Consider the following 24,538-nt stretch of genomic DNA (forward strand, 5'->3'; position numbering starts at 1 on the left):
ATATTACGTTGTGACCACACTGGGTGGATTGTGGGTACATGGATGCTCATTAGAATAATCTTTATTCTTGGGGTGCCTGGGTGGCTCAGTCGGTTAAGGGTCCTGGGATCGAGCCCTGTGTCAGGCTCCTTGCTCGGTGGGGAGCCTACTTCTCCCTCTCCCTCTGCCTGCTGCTCCTCCTGCTTGTGCTCTCTCTCTCTCTTGTTATCTCTCTGACAAATTAATTAACTGATTTTTAAAATCTTTATATAAAGGGGCGCCTGGGTGGCAGAGCGGTTAAACGTCTGCCTTCAGCTCAGGGCGTGATCCCGGCGTTATGGGATCGCGCCCCACATCAGGCTCCTCTGCTGGGAGCCTGCTTCTTCCTCTCCCACTCCCCCTGCTTGTGTTCCCTCTCTCGCTGGCTGTCTCTATCTCTGTCGAATAAATAAATAAAATCTTTAAAAAATCTTTATATAAAAAAGAATAGTCTTTATTTTTGTCTCTATGCTTGAAATTTTTATAATAAAAAATTAAATTTAAGAAGCCCGCTGGGTAGTAAGTGGAGAGGGTTACAAGAGTGGAACTTCGGGGTGCAGGGAATCTGGCCACGTCCTGTTTTTGATGTGAGTGCTGGTTATACAGGCGCGCTCACTTTAAGAAAACTCATCGAGCTGTACCCTTATGACCAGTCACTTGTCTGAATCTATGTTACACTTCAATAAAAAATTCATTTAAAAAGCCACCCCACCTCCCTGTTAAATTGAAATTTTCCATAATGACTTAGTAAAGGATTGGTAAAAAATAGAGTTCAATAGGATTTTTTTTTTTTTTTTTGCCACTCATAGGGTGTTGGGAGTAATGGGAAGCCACTCTAAAATCCGTAGCCTTCCTGTAGTGTGAATTGGCATTTCTTCATCTTCAGTGACATTGATTTTTACCTCCCTCCACCTCCTTTCCCCTTAGGAGTTGCTGTGCGTTCCTTTTCCGTTTGGGGAGGTGAAGAGGTTGGTGTCAGAATCAAGTGGATCTGTGGGGAGGGAGGGAAGAAGGGAGGAAAGGAGAGAGAGAGAAAGGGAGACAGAGAAAAAGGGAAGGGAAGAAGAACAGAGGCGACAGGCCAAGACATGTGGAGAGGCCCTGCCACATTCTAACCCCAATGTACCCCAGCGTTCCTGCCTCCAGGATTTTCACACTGTTTTCTCTACCCAAAGTGGCCTCCTTCTTTCCCTTCAGTCTGCTAATTCCTACTTCTCTTTCAGGGGACCACTGTGCCTTCAATGCTAAACACAGGTCCAGAAATGCAGCAAATACTGAATGAACTACCTTTAAAAATGGAAAACAGTCCCTGTGCTGTTAAAAACCCCGCTGATGGTTTCTTCGACTCACCTGGATTTAAATCCACAGGCCTATAAGGACCTGCGTGACCTAGTACGGTCTACTTCTATACTATTAATGCCTGCTCGCTTCACTGATAACACACAGGCATTCCCTTTAGTCCCAGAACCTGGCCGAGTTCATTTCTGCCTCAGGGCCTTTACACTTGCTGTTTCCCTTCCCTAGACGAAGAGTTGGGAATGCTCTTTCCCTAGAAGACCATCTGCATGGCTCCCTTCTTTCTGTCATTTGGATCTCAACTCAAATGTCACCTCTTCAGAGGCTCTGCCCTTCCTATCTAAAATAATCTTCCTGTCTAACCTGTTACTTTAAAATCTTTATGGTGCTAATTACTATCAGAAATTATTTATTTACTTGTTTATTTATGCCACTTCAATAGAATATGAGTTCCTTGTGAAGTCAGGGACCATTTCTGTCTTATTCACTGGTGTAGTCAGTGCCTAGGACACTGCTGGTTCATAATAAATGCTTGGTAAATCAGTATTTGTGGAACAATGAGTGAATACTAGCTAATTACTTATTATATGTTTATTTTGTACATGGCACTGCCCTAAATGCTTCACATATACTAAGTCATTTAACTCTCACACAACCATTTTATAGTTGGGGAGAAAGAAGCACAGGGAGGTTAGGAAATTTGCCTAAATTCACACAAAGTGGCAGAGCCAGGATTTGTATCCAAGGTCTAATTTGAAGTTTGCTCTAAGCCTAGCTCCAAAACCTAGCAGCTCATCAGCGTTACGTGGGCGCTTTAAAAAAAAAAAAAAAGGAAACTCCTGGCCCTGAAATTCTGATTCCGCACGTGCTGGGTGAGGTTGGGTATCTGCGAGTAACAAAACGTTGACAGTCGGCTTTGAGACTCTCCAGGCTCCGCTCTGCCCGCCAAGGTTACATCAGGCCTGTCCCCGCCCCTGCGTGGCGCGAAGACCACTGGGAGTTGTAGTCGCCGGTATAGTTCGTCATTGCCTCCCGGAAGTGACGTATAGGTCCCATCTTCCCTCTTTTCGCGTTTCCGGCGTTCCGGCTACACGGTGTGACTCGCGAGCTCAGACGGTGTGTATTTCTTGGGCCTTGTCTTTTGAGGAGGGGACGCAGATCGGGGTGCTTACGGGGATGGTGAGAGGTGGGGGTCGGGAGGTGGGGACCCTGACCCCTCCTTGTCTGTGACTCCGGCTTTCCCGCAGGTCCGGCTGCGCCCGCCGTAGCCCCTCAGTGCCGTCGCCATGTCGCGGTTTTTCACCACCGGTTCGGACAGCGAGTCCGAGTCGTCTCTGTCGGGGGAGGAACTCGTCACCAAACCCGTCGGGGGTAACTACGGCAAACAGTGAGTGGGGGGCCTGCGCCGTAGTGACCACTCGGGGAGTGCGTAGTTCGGCAGGCTCCGGAAGGCTGCGTATGTGGGAGGGAATGCAGGTGGGGGCGACGACGAGGTGTGCAAGGACGCGGCGAGAGCGGGTTCTGGGGATGTCGAGAGTTTAAGGGACCAAAGCATTGTTGAAGGGACAGCCCTTCACGCCTCAGGGCGCCGTGAATGTGGGAGTCTACCCGCCGGGTACAAGGTGATAGAGTCAGAAGAGATTGCCCACTGGCTGGGTCTGTTGCATCAGCTTTTTAATTGGCCTGCATGTCCGTGGCCTCTCTACCACCGCTCCTCCGCTCGGCATCAGACTCCGAAAGTCCTAGTTACTTGAGAGCTGCTCGATGTGGCTCTGAAAGCCCAGCCACCTGGTACTGCGGGCTGGCTCACCATCATCTGTTATTTTCCTCTCTTTGATATTCACTTAAATACCCTTCTCCTGGGGTGCCTGGGTAACTCAGTTAGTTAGGCGTCTGCCTTAGGCTCAGGTCGTGAGTCCATGGTCCTGGGATCGAGCTCCACAGAGCTCCACATCGGGCTCCCTGCTCATCGGGGTATCTGCTAATCCCTCTACCTCCCCTGCTTGTGCCTGCTTGGGCTCTGTCAAATAAATAGATAAAATTTATTTATTTATCTATTTTTAAAGATTTTATTTATTTATTTGACACAGAGAGAGAGAGAGAGGGAACACAAGCAGGGGGAGTAGGAGAGGAAGAAGCAGGCTCCCAGCGGGAGAGCCTGATGCGGGGCTCGATCCCATAACGCGAGATCACGCCCTGAGCGGAAGGCAGACGCTTAACGACTGAGCCACCCAGGCGCCCCTAAAATAATTTAAAAATAAGTAAATAAATACCCTTCCCCAGCTCTGTAAATTAAAAATTGTTTTCACTTTTTGAAGCAGTGGACTGTTTCTCGAACTTCCTTCATACATGCCACTTGCACCTTTTCTATATCCCTGTACCACTGTTTAATAATACATGTAAATATGCACATATGCCCATCGGAATATGATTTTATATTATTGCCACAATTGGAAAACCAATAGCACTTATTCTAAAATACAAAATAATTGGAAAATTAATAAAATGAAAAGAAAAGAGATATATTGCCATCTGAATGTTGTCTGTGGTCTAGTCTCTTAAAGAAAAGTGCCAGGAGGTGTTAAAGCCATTAGGACTTTTTCCTTGCCCTTGGCCTCTCCCACTCTTGCAAACATTGGTTTCTATGATCTAATTCAAGTACCACCTTCTTAAAGCCTTTTCCATTCATTCTAGCTGAAGTACCCTTTTTTCCTTGACTTCTTTCAGTACTTAGTTACTTGTGTTTTCATGTAATTAGTTTTCTGACCCAGTAAGTAAATACCTGTTTATTTTATTTATTTATTTTTTAAAAAGATTTTATTTATTTATCTGACAGAGAAAGAGACAGCCAGCGAGAGAGGGAACACAAGCAGGGGGAGTGGGAGAGGAAGAAGCAGGCTCATAGCGGAGGAGCCTGATGTGGGGCTTGATCCCATAACGCCGGGATCACGGCCTGAGTTGAAGGCAGACGCTTAACCGCTGTGCCACCCAGGCGCCCCCCTGTGTTTATTTTTGAGTAGATGGAATGATCATCCTTGTATGTGCAACAGTGTTTGACAAAAGGGCATACGTGAAGTAGGTGTAAATGATTAAGTTGTGTATGATGAGGCTTTGAAAGGAAGCATCAAGTATGATGGCCTGAATAATTCCATTCTTTCTGCTCCATCTGAGAAGGGAAATAGAGATCACTTGAAAAGACCGGAGCAAGGAAGGGAAGTTAATGGTCTTTGTTTTTTCGAACAGGCCATTGTTGCTGAGTGAGGATGAAGAAGATACCAAGAGAGTTGTCCGAAGTGCTAAGGACAAGAGGTGAGGCCATGGGGAGGCCAGATGACGGGGAATCTCTGTAGCAGTCATGGGTTTTCTGGTGTTGGTGGGCATATCCAATGTGGTTTTGGGCTCCCAACCCAGGTTTGAGGAGCTGACCAACCTCATCCGGACCATCCGTAATGCCATGAAGATTCGGGATGTCACCAAGTGCCTGGAAGAGTTTGAGCTCCTGGGAAAAGCATATGGGAAGGCTAAGAGCATTGTGGACAAGGAAGGCGTCCCCCGGTTCTATATCCGCATCCTGGCTGATCTGGAGGACTATCTTAATGAGGTGTGATTCCTGTGGGTTCTGGAGGATCCAGAGGGGATTGCGGACCTGGGGCCTGCTCCTAACCCACCTTCAGGGATCCTGTCTCCTCTTGCTGTACATACAGTACTTCCTGGAACCTGAGAAAAAGGGGGGTGAAGCAAGGAGAGGGACCTTTTTTGGCCAAGAGTTTTAATCATATTTATTTTCATACTCTTATTTGTGATTTTTTTTTCTTGGTGGTGACACACAGAGAATCTTTAAAAAAAAATAAGTTAACAAATACAGTTGGTAAGCAGTACAGGTGGTGTACAGATAGCAAAACTCATCATGGTTGTGGTGAAGCCTGGCGGTTAGGAAATACTGCTTAGTCTCACATCCCTGTTCTCCCTTTCTTCCCTCGGCTGTCCTTTAGCTATGGGAAGATAAGGAAGGGAAGAAGAAGATGAACAAGAACAACGCCAAGGCCCTGAGCACCCTGCGCCAGAAGATCCGAAAATACAACCGAGATTTCGAGGCCCACATTACAAATTACAAGCAGGTGGGGATGCTTGAGGCAGACTTTCTGAACTATGGGGACAGTGACGCCCTGAGCAAGACAGAAGAGCATTTGCAAATGGAAGGCATGCCTGGAGAAGGGATCAGCATGCATGTCTCTGGGGTGGAGAGGGAGGTTGGGGAGGATGGGGTGGTGGTTGACAGGCATCATTAATTATTCTCGCATCTCACTTGGTTAAGAACCCTGAGCAGTCAGCAGACGAAGATGCTGAGAAGAATGAGGAGGATTCAGAAGGTGAGGGGGGGCCCTCACTGCGCAGGGTTACAAGTCCACAGTCGGGGGGTTCCCTTGGCATGCTTTCTTGGTTGCTCCTCCTCGCTCTTCACCACTCTCTTTTCTCTCTCCTTACCCCCCAGGCTCTTCAGATGAGGATGAGGATGAGGATGGAGTCAGTGCTGCAGCTTTCCTGAAGAAGAAATCAGAAGCTCCTTCTGGGGAGAGTCGCAAGTTCCTCAAAAAGATGGAGGTAAGAGCCAGGGCGAGACTACGAAGTGTGATTTGCCTGCCATGGACTATTCTCAGGTTCCTGGGGAGAAGACGACTTTCAGAGCCCTAGGCTTGGGAGGGGCGGGGTTTAGTAGATTCTGGTTTGAGTAAAGCTTTCATCTTGGATCAGAGCACGGAGCTACCTGGAACCTGGAGCACTAGATTCGGGACCCAGGTCTGCCCCCTGGGGAGCTGTGTGTTCCTGGAGCAAGTCTGCACTTCTCTCTGGGTCTTGGTGGTCCAGTCCAGCGCTTCATATTGCTGATTCATGAATATTCACTCTTGTTCTGCTCCTGAAAACCCCTGGAACTTGGGTCAGTAGGGAGAGCAGGGAGACTAGTCAGTCTCCCCATTCTTTTCCTACTGATTCTTTTATTTCTCTAAGGATGATGATGAGGATTCGGAAGATTCAGAAGATGATGAAGACTGGGACACGGGTTCCACGTCTTCTGATTCTGACTCAGAGGAGGAAGAAGGGAAGCAGACAGTGCTGGCCTCACGATTCCTTAAAAAGTAAGAAAAGTGGTGGTGCATAGGGCTGCAGCGGGAAGTGTAGGAAGCCCACAGTCGTCTTGAAGGTGGTTGCTTCTTCCGTGAAGTGCTTTTACGTTGTCTGGGCCAGCGGAGGGGTCTCGGGCAAGTATGTTGGGTGGCTATGGTCACAAAGCTAGTGTGTCCTGAGGATGGGATTTGAAGGCCCCTGAGTCGAGCGTTTAACCGTGAGATGACTCCCTGCACGTGGGGTGTATGTGTCTTTCTGGCACCAGCTAGCTGTGCAGTGTCGGACGGTTTGCTTTCCTTCCCCAGTCTTCCATTTTCGCATCTGTAGAATGGGTTACCTGCTCCTGGCTCTGAGGAGAGCTGAGAGTGATTTGTCGGGCAGCAGTTCAGCGCAGGACCAGCCGGCAGTGTGGCTACTCTCGTCACTCTCCCTGGGAACTGTGTCTTATGTTAGCATGTAGACTGCAGCAAGCCTTCGTGAGCTTTCCCAGGACAGTCTGGGAGCGGGGGAGGAATCTGATTTGGACTCAGGTTCCGCCCCTTAGTCCTTTAGTAGCCATCAGCTTTGCTAAGTTACGTAACCCTCATCATAGGCTTCCGAGTCTTCCTCTGAAATCAAGGTGATGCCTGCCCCTGTGTGCCCCAGAAGGGTTCCATATCACGCCCTTTGATAACAGTGCTGCTGCTTACGGAAACGGTTGCTGTGGTTGGGGGTTCCTCCCCTGCTTTGAAAAGTTGGGGTTGTGTTGCTTCAGGAAGTAGTGAGTTCCCTGGCACTGCAGAGGACTAGACACAGCCGTTTGTTGAGAAGCCTTTTTTACTCTGCTGCACTTGACTGGTCAAGCCCAGGAAGCATGTGTATCTGATATGTGTTTGTTTATAACGCTTCTAACACCATACGTGTGGGTTTGGTTTTTTTTCCTCACACCTTCTGGTTCTCAGCTCTCTGGACACCAACAGGGTGTTCAACACGCAGTTCAGTTCTGAAACAACCCAGAGTGATTGCAGACCCCACAGGTTAAGGGGTTCTACAAGACTGCCCCTACGTCAGAAGCCAGTGGCAAGTCCCAAGGTTGGCTCCTGTACTTCTGACCAACCAGCTATGAATTCAGAGTTTCCACAACCCCCTCAGTTTCGATAATTGGCTAGAACAACCCACAGAACTTGGGAAAGCACTTTACTTGGAATTACCCATTTATTTTAAAGGGCTTTAAAAGGGTATAACTCAGGAGCAGCCAGGTAGAAGAGATGCACAGGGTGGGGTGTGGGAGAACAGGCCCAGAGCTTCCATTCCCTTGCTGGGCACACCACACTCACAGCACCGCAGTCCGTTTACCAACCAGGAACTTTCCAAACTTCATCATTTAGGGATGTTTGTGGAGTTTATGACATAGGCATGATTTGAGTAAGTCATTGTTCATTGATGATAAGCTCAATCTCCAGCCCTTGTTCCCCTCCTAGTGGTCGCAGAGAGATTGAAAGTTCCAGACCTCTATAATCATGCCATGGTCTTTCTGGCAACCAGCCCCCTCCCTTTCCTTGGGCAACCACTGAGTTGCTTTCTATCTCTAGATAAGTTTGCCTTTTCTAGAATTTCATGCAAATGGAATCACACAGTAGGTTACTTGATTGGGAGGGATTTGGCTTTTTTCACTCAAAGTAATTAAGGTGAATCCTATCTTCTATTTTCTTTCTCACTCTTTTCTACTTTCTAAGCCATTTCTAGATAGTATTCTTTTTTTCCCCCTGTTGCTCAGTTTGTTTCCCTCTAATGGTTTGGGAGTTACGTGCTGTCCTTTTAGAGATTACCCTTGATTTATATTTTTAGCCTGTGAAATTTTATTTTGTATACCTAATCAAAAAAAAAATCTAAAATTAGATTGAGTTAAAATTCCAGTTGACCGAAGTTGGGTTAAACCATGGGATCCTCAGAAGTCTTTGACGTTGAGTTTGATTTTATGTCAACAAATAATTCAGAAACACTATTTTACTTGTGTCACGAGACCAGTTTTTAAGGTTGATTTCCAACCAAGGCGAAAGCAAGATTTATGTAAGAGGAAAAAGAACAAGGAGAGAGAAACCACAGATGGTTTGGGAACAGTGAATTTTGATCACACGTTTTTTTCTCATTAGCTATCTAAGCCAACCAGGGTTAGTGTTAGTAGTTAATGGGTTTTCTAGAAGCGTGACCGTCTGTTTCCATGGTGTCTGCCAGGATCCTTTTTCAGCATCTCCATATTAAATCAGTCTATACCCTTTTCCTCATCAGATTTTCTCAGCTTTGATATTTTGGTTAAAACAAGCACAGAAAGGAATGGGTTTAATCTCAGGAGCTTCCATCTCTTTTTGGTGTGCGGTAAGGCTGTCCAGCAACATTAAGGCACCTGGACATCAGGTAGTGGGTTGGGCAGAAAATAGGAGGCCAATCACAGATGTTATAAGAAACTTAGAGTCTGTATTCTATTTAATTTTTTAATCAGGATAAGCCTATCTATGGGAATGCCTTAAAGAATCAGTTTAGTGAACTTTTAAACCAAGTGGACTTTTTTTCTCTTTTTTTCAAGTGGCTTTTTTCTTTAGTGCCCAAGCCTGGGGGAGGGGGGCAAAGGCAGAGGGAGAAGCGGGCTCCCGCTGAGCAGGGAGCCCGATGCGGAGCTCGATCGCAGGACTCCAGGATCATGACCTGAGCCAAAGGCAGCCACTTAACTGAATGAGCCACACAGAGAGCCCCTCGAGTAGCTTTGTGCTTAATTGACATATTTTCCCAAAGTATCCAAGTGCAGTAAGATGTTATTCGTTGTACATCTTTATTATAGTCTTGGCTGACTTTTACAGTTTTTATTTAGGGTTAATTAATTCTTAACTAAGGAAATTATTAATGTGAGTTTGGGGCTAAAATATTGATTTAACTTGCTATGTGGACATCAGAGGTAAATTACAGATCACACATTAATGTTTCCGAATTTGTAATTGGGGTAGGAATTCTTAAGTACAAACTGATGAACTCTAGTGTCTTGAATCCCTTCCGATAAATTACCACATTAGACTCTTAATCAAATGTGGGTGTTCTGAGGGTGAAATCCGAAGCCGGCACCTGTCCGTGGAGGGCAAGGAGAGACCAAAGAAGAGGCAGATGTCTCCAGGTGGGCAGGCGGCAGGTTTCATAAGCAAGGGGACTGACAGGCGAGACCTGTCTTGGAAGGCCTTGTAGTACATCTCTGCACCCACCCACCAGAATCAGACAAGTTTATGTAGAGCTCTTAACGGAGTAGTGTCACATTCACAGTCCAGATGGTCTTAACGCGTTACTCACGAGGCTGCATTCTTGAAATGACCCCCAGAGTGGGAATGGTGGGCAGAACGTTCATGGCAAGGATGGGGAGAGGGTAAGGGGTCTCCCGTTGCCCATGGCCAGCTCAAGGGTCAGCCAGCAGTTATGTCCTCTCGATGCCCTTCAACAATGAACAATGATGATTTTTTTTTTTAAGATTTTATTTATTTATTCGACAGAGATAGAGACAGCCAGCGAGAGAGGGAACACAAGCAGGGGGAGTGGGAGAGGAAGAAGCAGGCTCATAGCGGAGGAGCCTGATGTGGGGCTCGGTCCCATAACACCGGGATCACGCCCTGAGCCAAAGGCAGACGCCTAACCGCTGTGCCACCCAGGTGCCCCGATTTTTTTTTGAAACTTAGATAATTAACTGTTGATAAGGTCAGCAGTGGAGAAAAAAAGCAAAAAAAAAAAAATAACTTGGCGTAAAAGAGAAGGAAAACACATAATAAAACGTAATTCTTTTGTCTTGATTGTGAACCTTGAGTTGAAGGTGTATTGGAGGAAGTTACCTACCTCTGGTACCATGATTGGCCTGTGGAATTTCACAGAGATACTGCCTACTTCTAAGAGTTACTGGCTTCTGAAGGCCTGTGTGTGTGTGTGTGTGTGTGTGTGTGAACGAACCTCAGGATGAATCTGGTGGGACTGGATGTCCAGATTGTTAGGATCCTAAGCAAGCGTGTGTAGGGGCTCTGGATCAGTAGTTGTTCTTAAGAGGGCATGGAATCCTTTTCAGCGTAGCTTTAGGGCTTACTTCTGTTGGTGTCTCTTAGTATCTTTTGTCTCTTGTCTCTTCTATTTAATAGAAGTGTATTTAGTGATGTCCCTTTGGGAAAGTAGCTTACATCAGTTCGATGTATAACTGAGAGCATAAGCATTAGTTTTCTAATTTTCAACAAGATGTGAATATGCCAAGGTGTAGTCTGTCCTAGGGGAGAGGTCAAGCCAAGTTTTAGTCTTCCAATTAGAATTTCATAGCGTGAGAGTGGCACCTGGCTGGCTCAGTTGGAGCATGCAACTCTTGATCTCGGGGTTGTGAGTTCAAGCCCCATGTTGGGTGTAGAGATGACTTAAAAATGAAATCTTAAAGAAAAAAAAAAAGGAATTTCATAGAGTGAGAGTTCATTGTTCATTGTGTTTTTGAAGTGTGAATCCCCATAAACTTAGGACTAGTAGTAAAATTTTAGGCCTGGAAAGATTAAGTTCTTTTGAAATTTAAGCAGCATTGATTTAAAAATAGCATTGGTTTTTGATCTTCTCAGAGCTTTAGGGATATGACTAAGAGGTTTCAGTTTAGTGAACATACTTCGTGCGGCTGCAAAGGATTTTACCTGTAAAGTGAGCTTTTGTCGTTAAAGAGAGTGTTACCATAGTACAGGGAGAAAACCTGCAAGCTGTTGCGTTCTGGATACATCCTTTGGCAAGTGAAAAAGTGATCCAGCTGGCAAACTTATAAACTATTACTAAAACATAGTCAGACCTTTTAAGCACTTAAAATGAAATTTATTGGTAGATGTTTAGATGGCAGTTGATGAGAATTATAATTTGAATATCTGTTGAGTCTGTCTGGAAAGATTTGTTCATCACTATCTATGTAAAGTTTGAGATAATTTGTCTCTGTTGTTGGGTTTATATTTCATTATATAGTATTAAAGTCTGGAGAGGGTTTCAGACACCAAGTGGCCTGAGACTGCTTTGGGGTAGCCAGTGATGTTTTTCGCTTTTGTGGGGGAATTTTGTTGTCTTGAACAATTGTTTTTTAAATTTAGAATTTAGTTTAATTCTCATAAGCAGGAAGCAGTCAGTCTGGGAACAGCAAATTTTTTTACACTAACTTCAAACTGATAAGTTGGTGGCTGGTGAAAAGATTAGATAGAGCAACTGGTAATAAGGAACAACTGTGTCTCCATGGATATAGTTCCTCTGGAAAACCTGAGAGGTTAGCTGTGGGGCAACATGGCAGGCTGTTTCTGTGTCTACAGTGGCCAGGTTGGCCCCTCTACCTTATTAGACCAGGCCACACTGTTCCCTTCATAAGATTTTCTTAGTGGGTGTGGTATGGTGACAGGCCTTGGTTAGTAGTCTGGCAGATTCACGTGCTTTATAGTCCTTGCTTTGGTTATGGTTATGGTTAACTTTAGTTCACTCTCATAGAATATAACTTGAACCCAGGCTTGATGGAGAAAAAGAGAAAGAAAGTTCATGGGAAGAAGAAGCCGCAGAGGTGGAGTGGGACTGGTTTTTCATCTTCTCCCATGTCTCCTGGCAGGGCCCCCACCACAGAGGAGGACAAGAAGGCGGCTGAGAAGAAACGGGAGGACAAAGCCAAGAAGAAGCACGATAGGAAATCTAAGCGCCTGGATGAGGAGGAGGAAGACAATGAAGGCGGGGAGTGGGAAAGGGTCCGGGGTGGAGTGCCCCTCGTTAAGGTGAGGGCTTTAGTGTTTTGTGGTTTTCTGTTTTTTGGGGTTTTTTTAAGACTTATTTATTTGAGAGAGCATGCGCATGTGCTTGAGTGGGGAAAAGGGCACAGGGAGAGAATCTTCAAGCAGACTCCTTGCTGAATGCGGAGCCCAGTGTGGGGCTTGATTCCATGACCCATGAGATCATGACCTGAGCCAAAACCAAGAGTCAGACACTTAACTGACTGAGCCACCCAGGTGCCCTGGGCTTTAGTATTAAAATGAATTGGAAAACTGTTTGGGAGAGCACACAGGTGCCCCCCGGTTGGTTTGGGAGGAAAGTTAGGGCAAGAATAGGTTTATCAGCTTGCACATGATAGGACATGTGTTGCCCAGGAGAAGCCAAAAATGTTTGCCAAGGGAACCGAGATCACCCACGCTGTTGTCATCAAGAAATTGAATGAGATCCTACAGGCACGAGGCAAGAAGGGAACGGACCGGTAAGATTCATGGGCCTGGACTGTGAGATTACAGGGTGAATGTTCTTTTTCTCTAAAACATGGTTGGAGGTTGGTGGGGCAGTAGCGCTGTTCGGGAAGATCTGTGTGTGGCTACAGTTGAAGGAATGGTATGCTTGGAACCTACCAGTCCATTTTCTGTCCTTTACTCTTCCTCTGATCTTAAACCAGTCACTTAAACTTGGGGATTATTTTCCAATCTGCAGAACGGGAATCTTCACTTTCTTTAATTATTTGGTAACCGAAGAGGAGGGCAGACTGTTAGCATTATTGCTGTTTCTGTTTGGAATTTATAAAGGAGAAGCAAGTATGCAGGTGGTGAAGGTAGGGGGGTAGTGGGAATGACGCTGCCTTGCTTTGTCTGAAGAGGACACGCTGTGTGACAGGATGAGGTTTTTTGATTTGTCTCTGATGCCTCACCCCCTTTCTCCTCCCTTCCAGGGCAGCCCAGATTGAACTGCTGCAGTTGCTGGTTCAGATTGCGTCTGAAAACAACCTGGGGGAGGGTGTTATAGTCAAGATCAAGTTCAATATCATCGCCTCTCTCTATGACTACAACCCGAACCTGGCCACATACATGAAGGTGAGGGCGATGAAGAGGAGCACCCAGAGCCGAGCTAGCTGTTTGGGGGGGTGGGGTGTTGCCTAGTGTCTTAAAACTCAGAGACTGTGGAAGCAGTCTTGGTAGTTGAAGGCCCCATGGATTCCTGGTGAGGGGGCTCTTCAGAGGCCTCGTGCGTCTTCCACCTTCACGCCTCTTGACTGCCGTCTGCTCTCTTGACAGCCTGAGATGTGGCAGAAGTGCCTGGACTGCATCAATGAGCTGATGGACATCCTGTTTGCAAACCCTAACATCTTTGTTGGAGAGAACATTCTGGAGGAGAGTGAGAACCTGCACAACGTTGACCAGGTACAGAGAGAAATTGGAGGCTATTTGGAGGTGTGTGTTGTCTGCCTTGCGAAGGCTCAGTGGAGACAGAAGGGTCAAAGTCTGGCACTGAGATCTGGGCTAATTTATTTGCTCCTCCTTTGTCTTCTTGTCCAGCCACTGCGTGTCCGTGGCTGTATCCTAACCCTGGTGGAACGAATGGATGAAGAATTTACCAAAATAATGCAAAATACTGATCCTCACTCCCAAGGTAAGCTTGGGCAAGCATGGACATCAGTGAGAGGGAAGGTGCAAGGAGTAAAACTAAGGGTTATATACTAACAGAGTGTCCGGGGAAAACCAGGCCTGCCTTACCCAGAATTCACACGGAGGGCCTGGGAAGATGCTAGGCCCCACTTCCATAGCTTCTAATTCAATAAGTCGGAGGCAGGGGGATGTCCTCCATATTTTGTATTACTTGCCTGTTCCCAGGTGATGCTGCTGTCTGGGGACTGTACTTTGGGAATCGTTGGGGTCTGGTCTCAGTCCACTTTGTTTTTTGGCTTGGATCGGAGGCATTTGGGTTGGGGGAAGTGCAGGGCATTTACTTGGTGAAATGTGAATGCCCACATGTGCCCACTAAGTCGGGTGTAGTGACAAACGAGGCAGCCAGAGGCCTTTCACGCTCCCGGGGCTTACATTTCAGTGCTAGAGAAAGACATTTCAACGGGTAAATAAAACGGGGCAATTGTAGGTAATGTGAAGTGTGCATTAGAAATTCAGATAGGGACCTGTGTTAGTGAGAGACGGGGTGGGGGTGGCCGCTGTAGATAATGGTTGAAAAAGGCATCTTAAGGTGGGGGCCGTTTGAGGTAAGATCCGAACGGGGAGGAGGAGTTAATCGGGAGGAAGTAGCAGACGAGCGCACCTGACAGGAGCAGGAAGTGAGTGGCCGGGGAGGCGATGGTGCTTTCGGGGCAGGGGGAGGAGACTGCGGACGGGCACAGAAAACACGCAGAGGTGGCGGGCCTGACGGGGGACAGGTGATGGGGAAGCCGGGTGCCCGGCTGAGCGGGGGGCTCTCGCCGCCAGAGTACGTGGAGCACCTGAAGGACGAGGCGCAGGTGTGCGCCATCATCGAGCGCGTGCAGCGCTACCTGGAGGAGAAGGGCACCACCGAGGAGATCTGCCGCGTGTACTTGAGGCGCATCCTGCACACCTACTACAAGTTTGATTACAAGGCCCACCAGCGGCAGCTCACCCCCCCCGAGGGCTCCTCAAAGGTGAGTCTTCGCGGCCACGTCACGGGGGGCGGGTGTCTGTCGGGACCTAAGGGCGAATCTGTCCCCTGGGAGTTCTCTGAGGTGGAGCAGGGAGGGTCCCTGGGAGGGACGGGAGTGAGGCTGGCCGGAGTCTCACCTTTGGTTGCTGAAGCCTGAGCCGTGGTCTCTGCCGGCTCTGCTAACAACATCCCGCCCCGCCCAGTCTGAGCAAGACCAGGCGGAGAACGAGGGCGAGGACTCGGCCGTGCTGATGGAGAGGCTGTGCAAGTACATCTACGCCAAGGACCGCACGGACCGCATCCGCACGTGCGCCATCCTGTGCCACATCTACCACCACGCCCTGCACTCCCGCTGGTACCAGGCCCGGGACCTCATGCTCATGAGCCACCTGCAAGACAACATTCAGCACGCGGACCCGCCGGTGCAGGTAGGGTGGGAAGGGGAGACCAGGCCGGGCCCCCGTCCTTGGGGCAGAATGGCTCAGCCGCCTTAGCTACATATCTGGCCGGTGGAGAAATGAGCAGACACCTGGTCCTTCCCAGATGCTGACGTTCTCTGATCCTCCTGCCCGTTTGCATGTTGTGGCCCGTTCTGACACCACTAGAGGCCTTTGGATTGGAGATTTGGGTTCAGCAAATGTTTATGGTCCCTACCGTGTGTCTAGTTGAGAGCACTAGGAGGTATTTTAAAAGGTGAGAGGAACCTTAACAAGTTGTTAAACGAAGGAAAGACAGGACCCAGATGCAGTGTGGTGTGTTAGGACAGGACAGTGGGACAGCTGTGTGTGTGGCAGTGCCATGGGGACATTGTCATATGGGAGCGTTGCAGCTGTGTCTAAGTGCAGGTCCTGTAAATGTGTTTAACACAATGAAGCAATCTTGACGTGTAGGACAGTGCACATTGTGAACCTGAGAACCTGAGGCGAAGCCATGCGATGGCGGTTTTTAATAGCATTCCCGTTTGTCCTTTCTTATTCCGGTGCCTGAATTTATCTCGAGTTCTTGATCTGTGTTCCTCTTGATGGACTCCTGGTCTGTTTACAGTGTGGGGCTATCATAAAGAAGCTGTCATGAACATTTATAAGTCTTTGTGTGGCTGTACATTTTCTCTTGGGTAAATAGTTAAGAATAGAATTGCTGTATCAAAGTGTAGGTGTGTGTCCGTTTGCATAAGAGCCCAGAAGTAGTTACACCACTTTACACTCCTAGCGGAATGTGTGCATATTATACTTCTTGTTGATATTTGGCATTGTCGATCTTTTTAGTTTAAGGCACATTGGTTGTTGTTTAATGGTATCTCCGTATTGTGTTGGTTCATAGTTCCCTGATAACCCCTGAAATTGACCATTTTCTATTACTGGTTACCAGTCCTTTGTCGGATGAATGTTTTCCAAATATTTTCTTCCTGTCTCTGTTCTGCGTATTCATTTTTAACACCATGTCTTGTGGTATAGTCTAATTTAACAGTTTTTTCTTTTATGCTTATTATTTTTGGGGTCCTGTCTATAGAAATCTTCACAATTCACAATATTTTCTTTTTTGTTGTTGTTGTTAAAGATTTTATTTATTTACTTGACAGAGATAGAGACAGCCAGCGAGAGAGGGAACACAAGCAGGGGGAGTAGGAGAGGAAGAAGCAGGCTCACAGCGGAGGAGCCTGATGTGGGGCTCGATCCCATAACGCTGGGATCACGCCCTGAGCCGAAGGCAGACGCTTAACGACTGAGCCACCCAGGCGCCCCACAAAGATACTTTCTTTTTAACTTTTTTTTTTGTGTGTGTGGAAGTCCTTAAAGGTTTTGGCTTTCACATTTAGATCTATGGTATGAAGTCAGGGTCAAGGACATTCTTTCCCCATCATACTGTTTTGGTGCCTTTGTGGAAAACCACATGAAAAAAACCATATAGCCTCATAATTTTAAGTGTGTTTTTGTTCTGTTCTGTTTCATTCATTCATCTCTTTGTCTTTGTGCCAGTCCCACACTGTCTTGATTTCTGTGCCTGTAAGTAAGTCTTGAAGTCAGGTAGTATGAGTCCTCCCACTTTGTTCTTTTTTTTAAGAATTCTCACAGAATTTTAGAATTTTCTTGTCAATTTCTACAAAAACGCCTGCTGGAATTCTATGGAATCTATAAATCAGTTTTGAGAGAATTGACATCTTAATAACAACATTGAACCTTTCAATCTTACACCTTATTCTTTAATTTTTCTCTGCAGTGTTCTGTGGTTTACCTTGTAGAAGTGTCACACGTTTTTTAAGAAATTATTCCTGAAGGGGCGCCTCTGTGGCTCAAGTCAGTTAAGTGCCTGACTTTTGATTTCGGCTCTGGTCATGATCTCAGGGTTGTGAGATTGAACCCTGCACTGGCCTCTGCTCTGGGCATGAAGCCTGCTTAAGATTCTCTCTGTCCCTCTTGCATTGTCCCCCTCCCCCCACCCCCACTTTCTCTCCCTGTCTCTCTAAAAAAAAGGAGAAGAAGAAAGTATTCCTGAATATCATGGGTTTCAAAGCTATTGTAAATGTAACTGTTTTTAATCTCATTTTCTAATTGTTAATAAATTACTAGTATATAAAAATACAATTCATTTTTGTATTTTGGCCTTGAATGGATGCATCTATTTTGCTAAATTCACTTGTTTGCTTTAACTTTTCTGCTGAAATAATCATGTCATCTGCATACAGTTTTATTGCTATACCAGCCTTTGACTTTCCTTTTTTCTTTCTTCTTTTTTTAATTTTTACAAGATTTTGTTTATCTGAGAGAACACAAGTGGGAGAGAGGGGCAAGAGAGGGAGAAGCAGGCTTTCTGCTCAGCCCGATGTGGGGCTCAATCTCAGGACCCCAGGATCTTGATCTGAGCCGAAGGCAGTTGCTTAACCAACTGAGCCACCCAGGCACCCTTCCTTTTTTCTTTCTTTCTTGCCGTATTGCAGTAACTCAAATCTCCACTACTTAGTGCTGCACAGACCTTGCCTCGTCCCCAGTCTTAGGGAAGCGGTCACCATGTTACCACTGAGTATAACGTTAGCTGTAGTATTTTTGTAGATGCGCTTTCTCGGATTGACGAAGTTCTCTTCGGATCCTAGTTGACTGAGAATTTTTGTCCTAAAGAGATGTTGAATTTTGTTAAGAGCTTTTTCTGCATCTACTGAAATGATGCAGTTATTTCTCCTTTATCGTGTTCATATGGTGAGTAACCATGATTTTAGACTTTTGTATCAGCTTTGCATTCCAGAGATACAGCCTGTTTGATTATGATCTGTTATCTCTTTTATATATGGCTGGACTTTGTATGCTAATATTTTTTCAGGCTCTTTGCATCTGTGTTCAGGACTGGTACTGACCTGTATACTTTTATTGTCATCGATAAAGACTTTATCCGCCCTCCCCGCCCCCCAGAATCCGTACTACCTAAAGTCTTCCCCTATCTTCATTAGTGGCAAGTCCATATTTTCAGTTGTCTAGGCCAGAAACCTCGGAGTCAAACTGGATTGTTTTTCTCTGACCTCCCTCGTCTGATTCCCCTGCCACTTGTGTTTAGAGTCTGTACCTGACCACTTCCCACTTCCACTGCTGCCCTCTGGTCTCTGCTTCTGCCCTTGTTTCCCTTCAGGCTATTGTAATGCAGCAGCCAGGGTTAACCGTGTTAAATCAGATTATATCACTTATTTTCTCAAAACCTTCACATGGTTTCCCATCTTAAAAGCATTAACATGGCCTGCGGGCCCGTGTGCTTGTCTGTCCAGTTTCTGCTCACATCTTTACAGTTCCAGCCATATCGCTCTCCTGGTTCCTTGAGGACACCAGCCATAGTTCTTCCACAAGGGCCTTTTTTATTGACCTTTCCTTTTTTCTAGAATACTCTTCTTCCAGATACCTGCAGGACATGGTCCCTTTCTTTCTGTCAGGTTTTTATTTAAACATTCCCTTCAAAATGAGGCCTTCCCTAGTTGTCCTATATAAAATTGTGAGTTCCTGCCGCCACCGCACAAGCTCCCTTCTTAACTCCCTCCTCTGTTTTATTTTTCTCCTTGGCATGAGTCCCCATCTGCATATTGGTTATTTTGTTCTCTGTCCCCTTATCCCTAGAACGTAAACTCCGTGGAAGGATGGGGACTTGACCGTTTGGTTCTCTGTCCCAGCCCATAGCCAAGTGCTCAGCACCTCGGAGGTGCTCGGCGTAGATTTGCCGACTGGATGAACAGCCTGCCTTGTGGTTGTCCCTTCTGAGTGCCTTGCTTTCATTCGCAGATCCTGTACAACCGCACCATGGTGCAGCTGGGCATCTGTGCCTTCCGCCAGGGCCTGACCAAGGACGCTCACAATGCCCTGCTGGACATTCAGTCAAGCGGCCGGGCCAAGGAGCTTCTGGGCCAGGGGCTGCTGCTGCGCAGCCTGCAGGAGCGCAACCAGGAGCAGGAGAAGGTGGAGCGGCGCCGGCAGGTGCCCTTCCACCTGCATATCAACCTGGAGCTGCTGGAGTGTGTGTATCTGGTGTCCGCCATGCTCCTGGAGATCCCTTACATGGCTGCCCACGAGAGCGACGCCCGCCGACGCATGATCAGCAAGCAGTTCCATCACCAGCTGCGGGTGGGCGAGCGACAGCCCCTGCTGGGTGAGTGTGGGGCTCTGCAGTGCAGCTGGCTTTGCTCAGTCGTCCCTTGATGCCTTTTTTTAAGGTTTTATTTATTTGAGAGAGAGCACAAGCAGAGGGGGAAGGGGGACAGGGAGAGGGAGAAGCAGACCCCTCGCTGAGCAGAGAGCCCAAAGGGGGGGCTCCATCCCAGGACCCCGGGACCATGACTTGAGCCAAAGGCAGACGCTTAACCGACTGAGCCACCCAGGTGCCCTTCTTGATGCCTTTTTATTCAGAGGATTAAGACAAACTAAAGGAAATAACTTTCACACAAGATGATTCCATTTGATGCAGTGATGTTTCCACATAGAACCTAGAAATGTCCATTTACTCAGTAGTCTCTGTGGTCTCTTACCGTGGATACGTTGTCTTGGCTTACGTATTAAGCTCTTACTTACTGTCATTCTCCTCTTCAGCCTCTGTTTCTCAGCATTCTCTTTCTACCAAATTTATGATGTTACACACCCCCAGGGCTTTTCACAGTTCTTTGCCTGTAGAAAAAGTCCAGCCTCCTTAGTCACTAAGTTAAACTCTCCATGACCCGACTCCAGTGATATTTTTTATATAATGTAAACTTACATAGTACTTCTTTTGTGCCAGGTACTGTTTTAAGAAGTGTTTTATAGATAGTGATGCATTTAATTGTCATTAGTAATAACTCTGTGGTATGGGTACCATTATTATCTCCTTTTTTCCTGGTTAAGAAACTGAGGCTTAAGCAATAAGTGACTTACCTAAGTTTAACACAGTCTTACTAACCTTTTTTCCTATTTTTCCCTTCATAGACATTGTTTTTCTGCCAACCAAGTAGACCCTTGGCATTTGAGAATCTAACATTGGCTCCTTTGATCACTTGAAATCTGATCAATCAGTCCAGGATTGGGTGGTAGTGATTGCACTAGGAAAGGAATTTGAATCGTGCTTTGCCCGTGGGTTGGTGCCTGGAAGGACTTGGGGAGTGACCAAGCTTACGGTCTCCTCAGATCTGCCCTCCTCTGGTTGTGTGCGTGGTTGTGTTGCGTGCAGGTGGCCCTTTCACAGATTTTGTCTGCCTTATGTAGTGAAGCTTTGTCTTATTTTAATTGGAAAATTTACATTGGAATTCTGTATCTGCAGCATCGCTTCGGGCTCTCTGGCTCCCTGCAGTCCGCGCCTCTCTCTGACTGCCTGGGACCAAAAGGCAGTTTCTCGTTCAGCTCTGTGCTACTGTTGATTTTGCAGAGAAATGGTCTTTGAACCTCTAACTTTGCCTCTCTTAAAAGTGACAGAGTAAGAAGGGTAGTGTTCTCTTGCTTGTCCTTAGCCTTATTCATACGTTTCTCTTTGGGGCTGATCTGTTACACCTTTGAGCATGCTCCCTGTGCTAGGGTCTGCCGTGTTCATGTTTCTTTGCACCTGCCATCCGTTGCAGTCGTAGAGTTTTTGCACTTTTGTCGTCTACTCTGAACTCCAGTTACTCTTGTTTGCCATGTTTCTTTTCCTGGGTTGTCTTTAAAGAAAAATAAGCCGAAGCAGTGACACACACATAGGGTTAGATCATGAAGGTGGTATAAGAAGGAATGAAGCTTGGTAGATACAGTTCCAGTTAAGATATTAGAAATCTTTTTAGGTCAGGGCGCCTGGGTGGCTCAGTTGGTTAAGTGTCCCAACTCTTGATCTTAGCTCAGGTCTTGATCTCAGGGTCCTGAGTTCAACCCCCATGTTGGGCTCCACGCTGGGTGTGGAGCCTACTTAAAAAAAAGAAAAAAGGAAATCTAAGACTCTTTTCCTAGGAAAGTGTACATAAGGATAGACACAACAATTTGGCAGCATTGTCAAGGGGCTCACCAATCCCCTGAAGCATGCCATAGGCTGATTTAGTCTGAATAAATGTATTTTGATATTAAGTGATTTATACAATCACACGGCTATTTAATGGAGATCTGGGAGAGGCCCAGTCTGGTTGTTTGCTCTCCTGTCCCATGTTCCTCCTTGAGTGGTGCCTGAGGCAGGAGCCATGGTCCCAAGCTTCCCCTGGGCCCTGCCTCATTCCCAACCTTTCAGGTCCCCCTGAGTCAATGAGGGAACACGTTGTTGCTGCCTCCAAGGCTATGAAGATGGGCGACTGGAAGACCTGCCACAGTTTTATCATCAATGAAAAGATGAATGGCAAAGTGTGGGACCTTTTCCCCGAGGCTGACAAAGTCCGAACCATGCTGGTTAGGTGAGCAGAGAAGAGGGCCATGGTGGGTGGGGAAGAAAAGACTGGTTGGTCTCCTTCCCTGAAGATCTCCCGCCTTTTCTGCTTTCTTCCCACAGAAAGATTCAGGAAGAGTCACTGCGGACCTACCTCTTCACCTATAGCAGTGTCTATGACTCCATCAGGTAGGATGGGCCCTAGGATGGCAGAGGGGTCCCAGCTTTGTGGGCCAAGCTCCTAAGTGCTCCCTGCTCTCTGCCTTCTTTCTCCCCAGTATGGAGACTCTGTCTGACATGTTTGAACTGGACCTGCCCACCGTGCACTCCATCATCAGCAAGATGATCATTAACGAGGAGCTGATGGTAAGGGCCAGGGTGGAGAATGGGCAGGTGGAGTCATGGGGAGTTTGGAGTGGAGGTCTGGGTCATGGCCGTTCTCTGCCTCGCTCCCGTCAGGCCTCCCTGGACCAGCCGACGCAGACGGTGGTGATGCACCGCACCGAGCCCACCGCCCAGCAGAACCTGGCCCTGCAGCTGGCGGAGAAGCTGGGCAGCCTGGTGGAGAATAACGAGCGCGTGTTCGACCACAAGCAGGGCACCTACGGCGGCTACTTCCGAGGTCAGCGGTTCTGTCCCTCTGCTCTCCCAGGGTCCTGGCCCCCTTCCCGCCTCTTCACTGTCATTCACGTCCTCCTCCCCTCCCCTCTCCCCTGCAGACCAGAAGGACGGCTACCGCAAGAACGAGGGCTACATGCGCCGGGGCGGCTACCGCCAGCAGCAATCTCAGACAGCCTACTGATGGCCTCGCTTCTGTGCCTGCGGCCCAGACCATTCAGCCTCTCAGTCGTAGACCACACCCCGAGTTATTAAAGTTCTGTTTAGAGTTGTTACCGTGCCCGCTTGTCTGCATGTCGCCACAGAGGTGGGTTGCACACATTCATTTGCTAATTCTGTTTCTGAGTTCCTGCCACATGACGGGCACAAGGCTCAGGATGCAGAGATGACTTGTACGTATCCCTGACGTTAGAGAGCCTGCTGCTCTTTGACATTTGACAGAATGGTAAGTTCTACCAGGGCTTTGGAAGGCAGTGGTTGTGTTGAATAGGATGTGACTCTGGAGTGTAAATATCAGGAAAGCGTAATGGAGGTGGTGGTGATGATTGGACCTTGAGGGGGGTTGGGTGGTGGTTCTCCAGGCAGGGGAAAGGGAGAGTTAGTGTGGACCTGTGGGAAGTATGGTCTTTGGGCCAGTGTGATCTGCAGTTAACCTGGATCTGATAAAGGCAGGCATCAGAATTAAGAGTCAGCACTGATGGGCGCCTGGGTGGCTCAGTCGGTTAGGCAGCTGCCTTTGGCTCAGGTCATGATCTCGGGGTCCTTGATCTTGGGATCAAGGTCCGTATTGGGCTCTTTGCTCGGTGGGGAGCCTGCTCCTCCCTCTCCCTCTGCCTGCCTTTCTCCCTGCTTGTTCTCTGCCTCTCTCTCTCAAATAAATAGAAAAAAATCTTAAAAAAAAAAAAAAAAAGAGCCAGCACTGAGAAACATGCCAGCCCTGTGACATCTAAACATCTAAATATGTGATCATATTTGTAGTTTGTATTGTGTTTCCAGAAGTATTGATCCACAGGAAATTGGAGAATTTTTGTAAATGATCCACTGCATTTGAGAAGCGTGGATGTAGGCAGAGGAGAAAGAGCAAGTGCAAAGGATTGGAGGAGTGACAGAATAAAGTGTGTGTGGAGTGCATGCAGGAGGTTGGATGGGGCCACCTCATGGAGACAAATGCTTTGGACTTTTGGAAACAAAATACACGAATGGATCCAGTTTTAAGAAGAGTAATGGAGCAGCATTGTGGACTATGGGATTGGAGGCCAGAGAGCTGACCAGAAAGTAAAAGGCACCTAAAGCCAGTGTGGTTAGGCTCTGAGCTGAGGGAGGGGTCAAAGAGGATGTACAGAGCAAGCTGGGGTGTCTGTGACTTCAAGCTGAGTTGACTGGGGGGGTAGTAGGAGTCGAGAATGAAAGGTTCTCCTGACTGGGAATAAACAGATATAGTAAGGCTATTAACAAGAAATACTTAGAATAGTTTTTGTATTCAGGAGTATACAAACACCAGGGTACGTAAAGTGGACCAAGAGTGTGGTTAGATTTTAAAATGTTGAGTTTGAGACACGGCACGTAAGCAAGGCCCTGGAGATTAAGAGTTTGGATTGCATATAGGCTAAGCTAGTATAACAAGAGGATTTGAAAACAGTGATTCAAACAAAGTAGTTTACTTCTTACGTGACAGTACACAGGTGGGGGGGGTCCAGGCTTGGGGTTGAGCCAACTGTATTCCACAAGATCATCTAGGGACCCGGGGTCCCACTGTCTTACTGCTCCACCGTCCCCTGGTGTTCTCATCTACATGGCGAAAGCTGGCACACCAGCCCCACATCCTTGTGCAAGCCAATAGGAGGGGGAAGAGGAAGTGGAGGGCCTGGAAACTGCGCTGATCCCATTGGCTAGAACTTAAGTTTCATATTCTCCCCATCCTGTGGGGAAGACGGAAATTCCTATAGCTGGATGGTTGTATGTTCAGTCAAACCTGGGGAGTTCTATTACTAAAAGAAAGAAGGGGCAAGTGGATGCTGGGGGACGATTCTTAGTCTGTCATGGAAAAGAACAGGAGATTTCGAAGTGAGTGGTTTATAAATGCTCGTCAGAAGTATAGCGGTGGGTAACATTTGTCAGAGCCAACATTGTTGACCGCTTGTGTGCTGGTATTTTACGTGCCTCACTTCTTTGAATTCTCTTAGAAAATTTCTGTTACTTCCATTTTATAGATGGGGAAACTGAAGGCCAAAACAGGTGAAGTGATTTGCCGGAGATTACGTAACTG

General features: G+C 47.1%; 1 protein-coding gene across 1 annotated transcript; it reads left to right on the plus strand.

Annotated features, from left to right (window-relative positions):
• The first annotated feature begins 2,347 nt into the window (after positions 1-2,347).
• On the plus strand, positions 2,348-22,543 carry LOC103657818 (eukaryotic translation initiation factor 3 subunit C). Its single transcript, XM_008685227.2, has 21 exons — positions 2,348-2,430; positions 2,562-2,701; positions 4,558-4,623; positions 4,726-4,915; positions 5,307-5,432; positions 5,630-5,684; positions 5,807-5,916; positions 6,322-6,449; positions 12,041-12,200; positions 12,570-12,673; positions 13,133-13,274; positions 13,476-13,601; positions 13,737-13,830; positions 14,652-14,842; positions 15,045-15,269; positions 19,095-19,458; positions 21,523-21,682; positions 21,778-21,843; positions 21,933-22,020; positions 22,114-22,276; positions 22,374-22,543. Exons 2-21 carry the CDS (start codon positions 2,601-2,603, stop codon positions 22,454-22,456), a joined length of 2,742 nt encoding a protein of 913 aa, XP_008683449.1. The 5' UTR covers positions 2,348-2,430; positions 2,562-2,600; the 3' UTR covers positions 22,457-22,543.
• The last annotated feature ends 1,995 nt before the right edge of the window (positions 22,544-24,538 follow it).

The sequence above is a fragment of the Ursus maritimus genome, unplaced genomic scaffold, assembly GCF_017311325.1.
Source record: "Ursus maritimus isolate PB19 unplaced genomic scaffold, ASM1731132v1 scaffold_2, whole genome shotgun sequence".
NCBI lineage: Eukaryota > Metazoa > Chordata > Mammalia > Carnivora > Ursidae > Ursus > Ursus maritimus.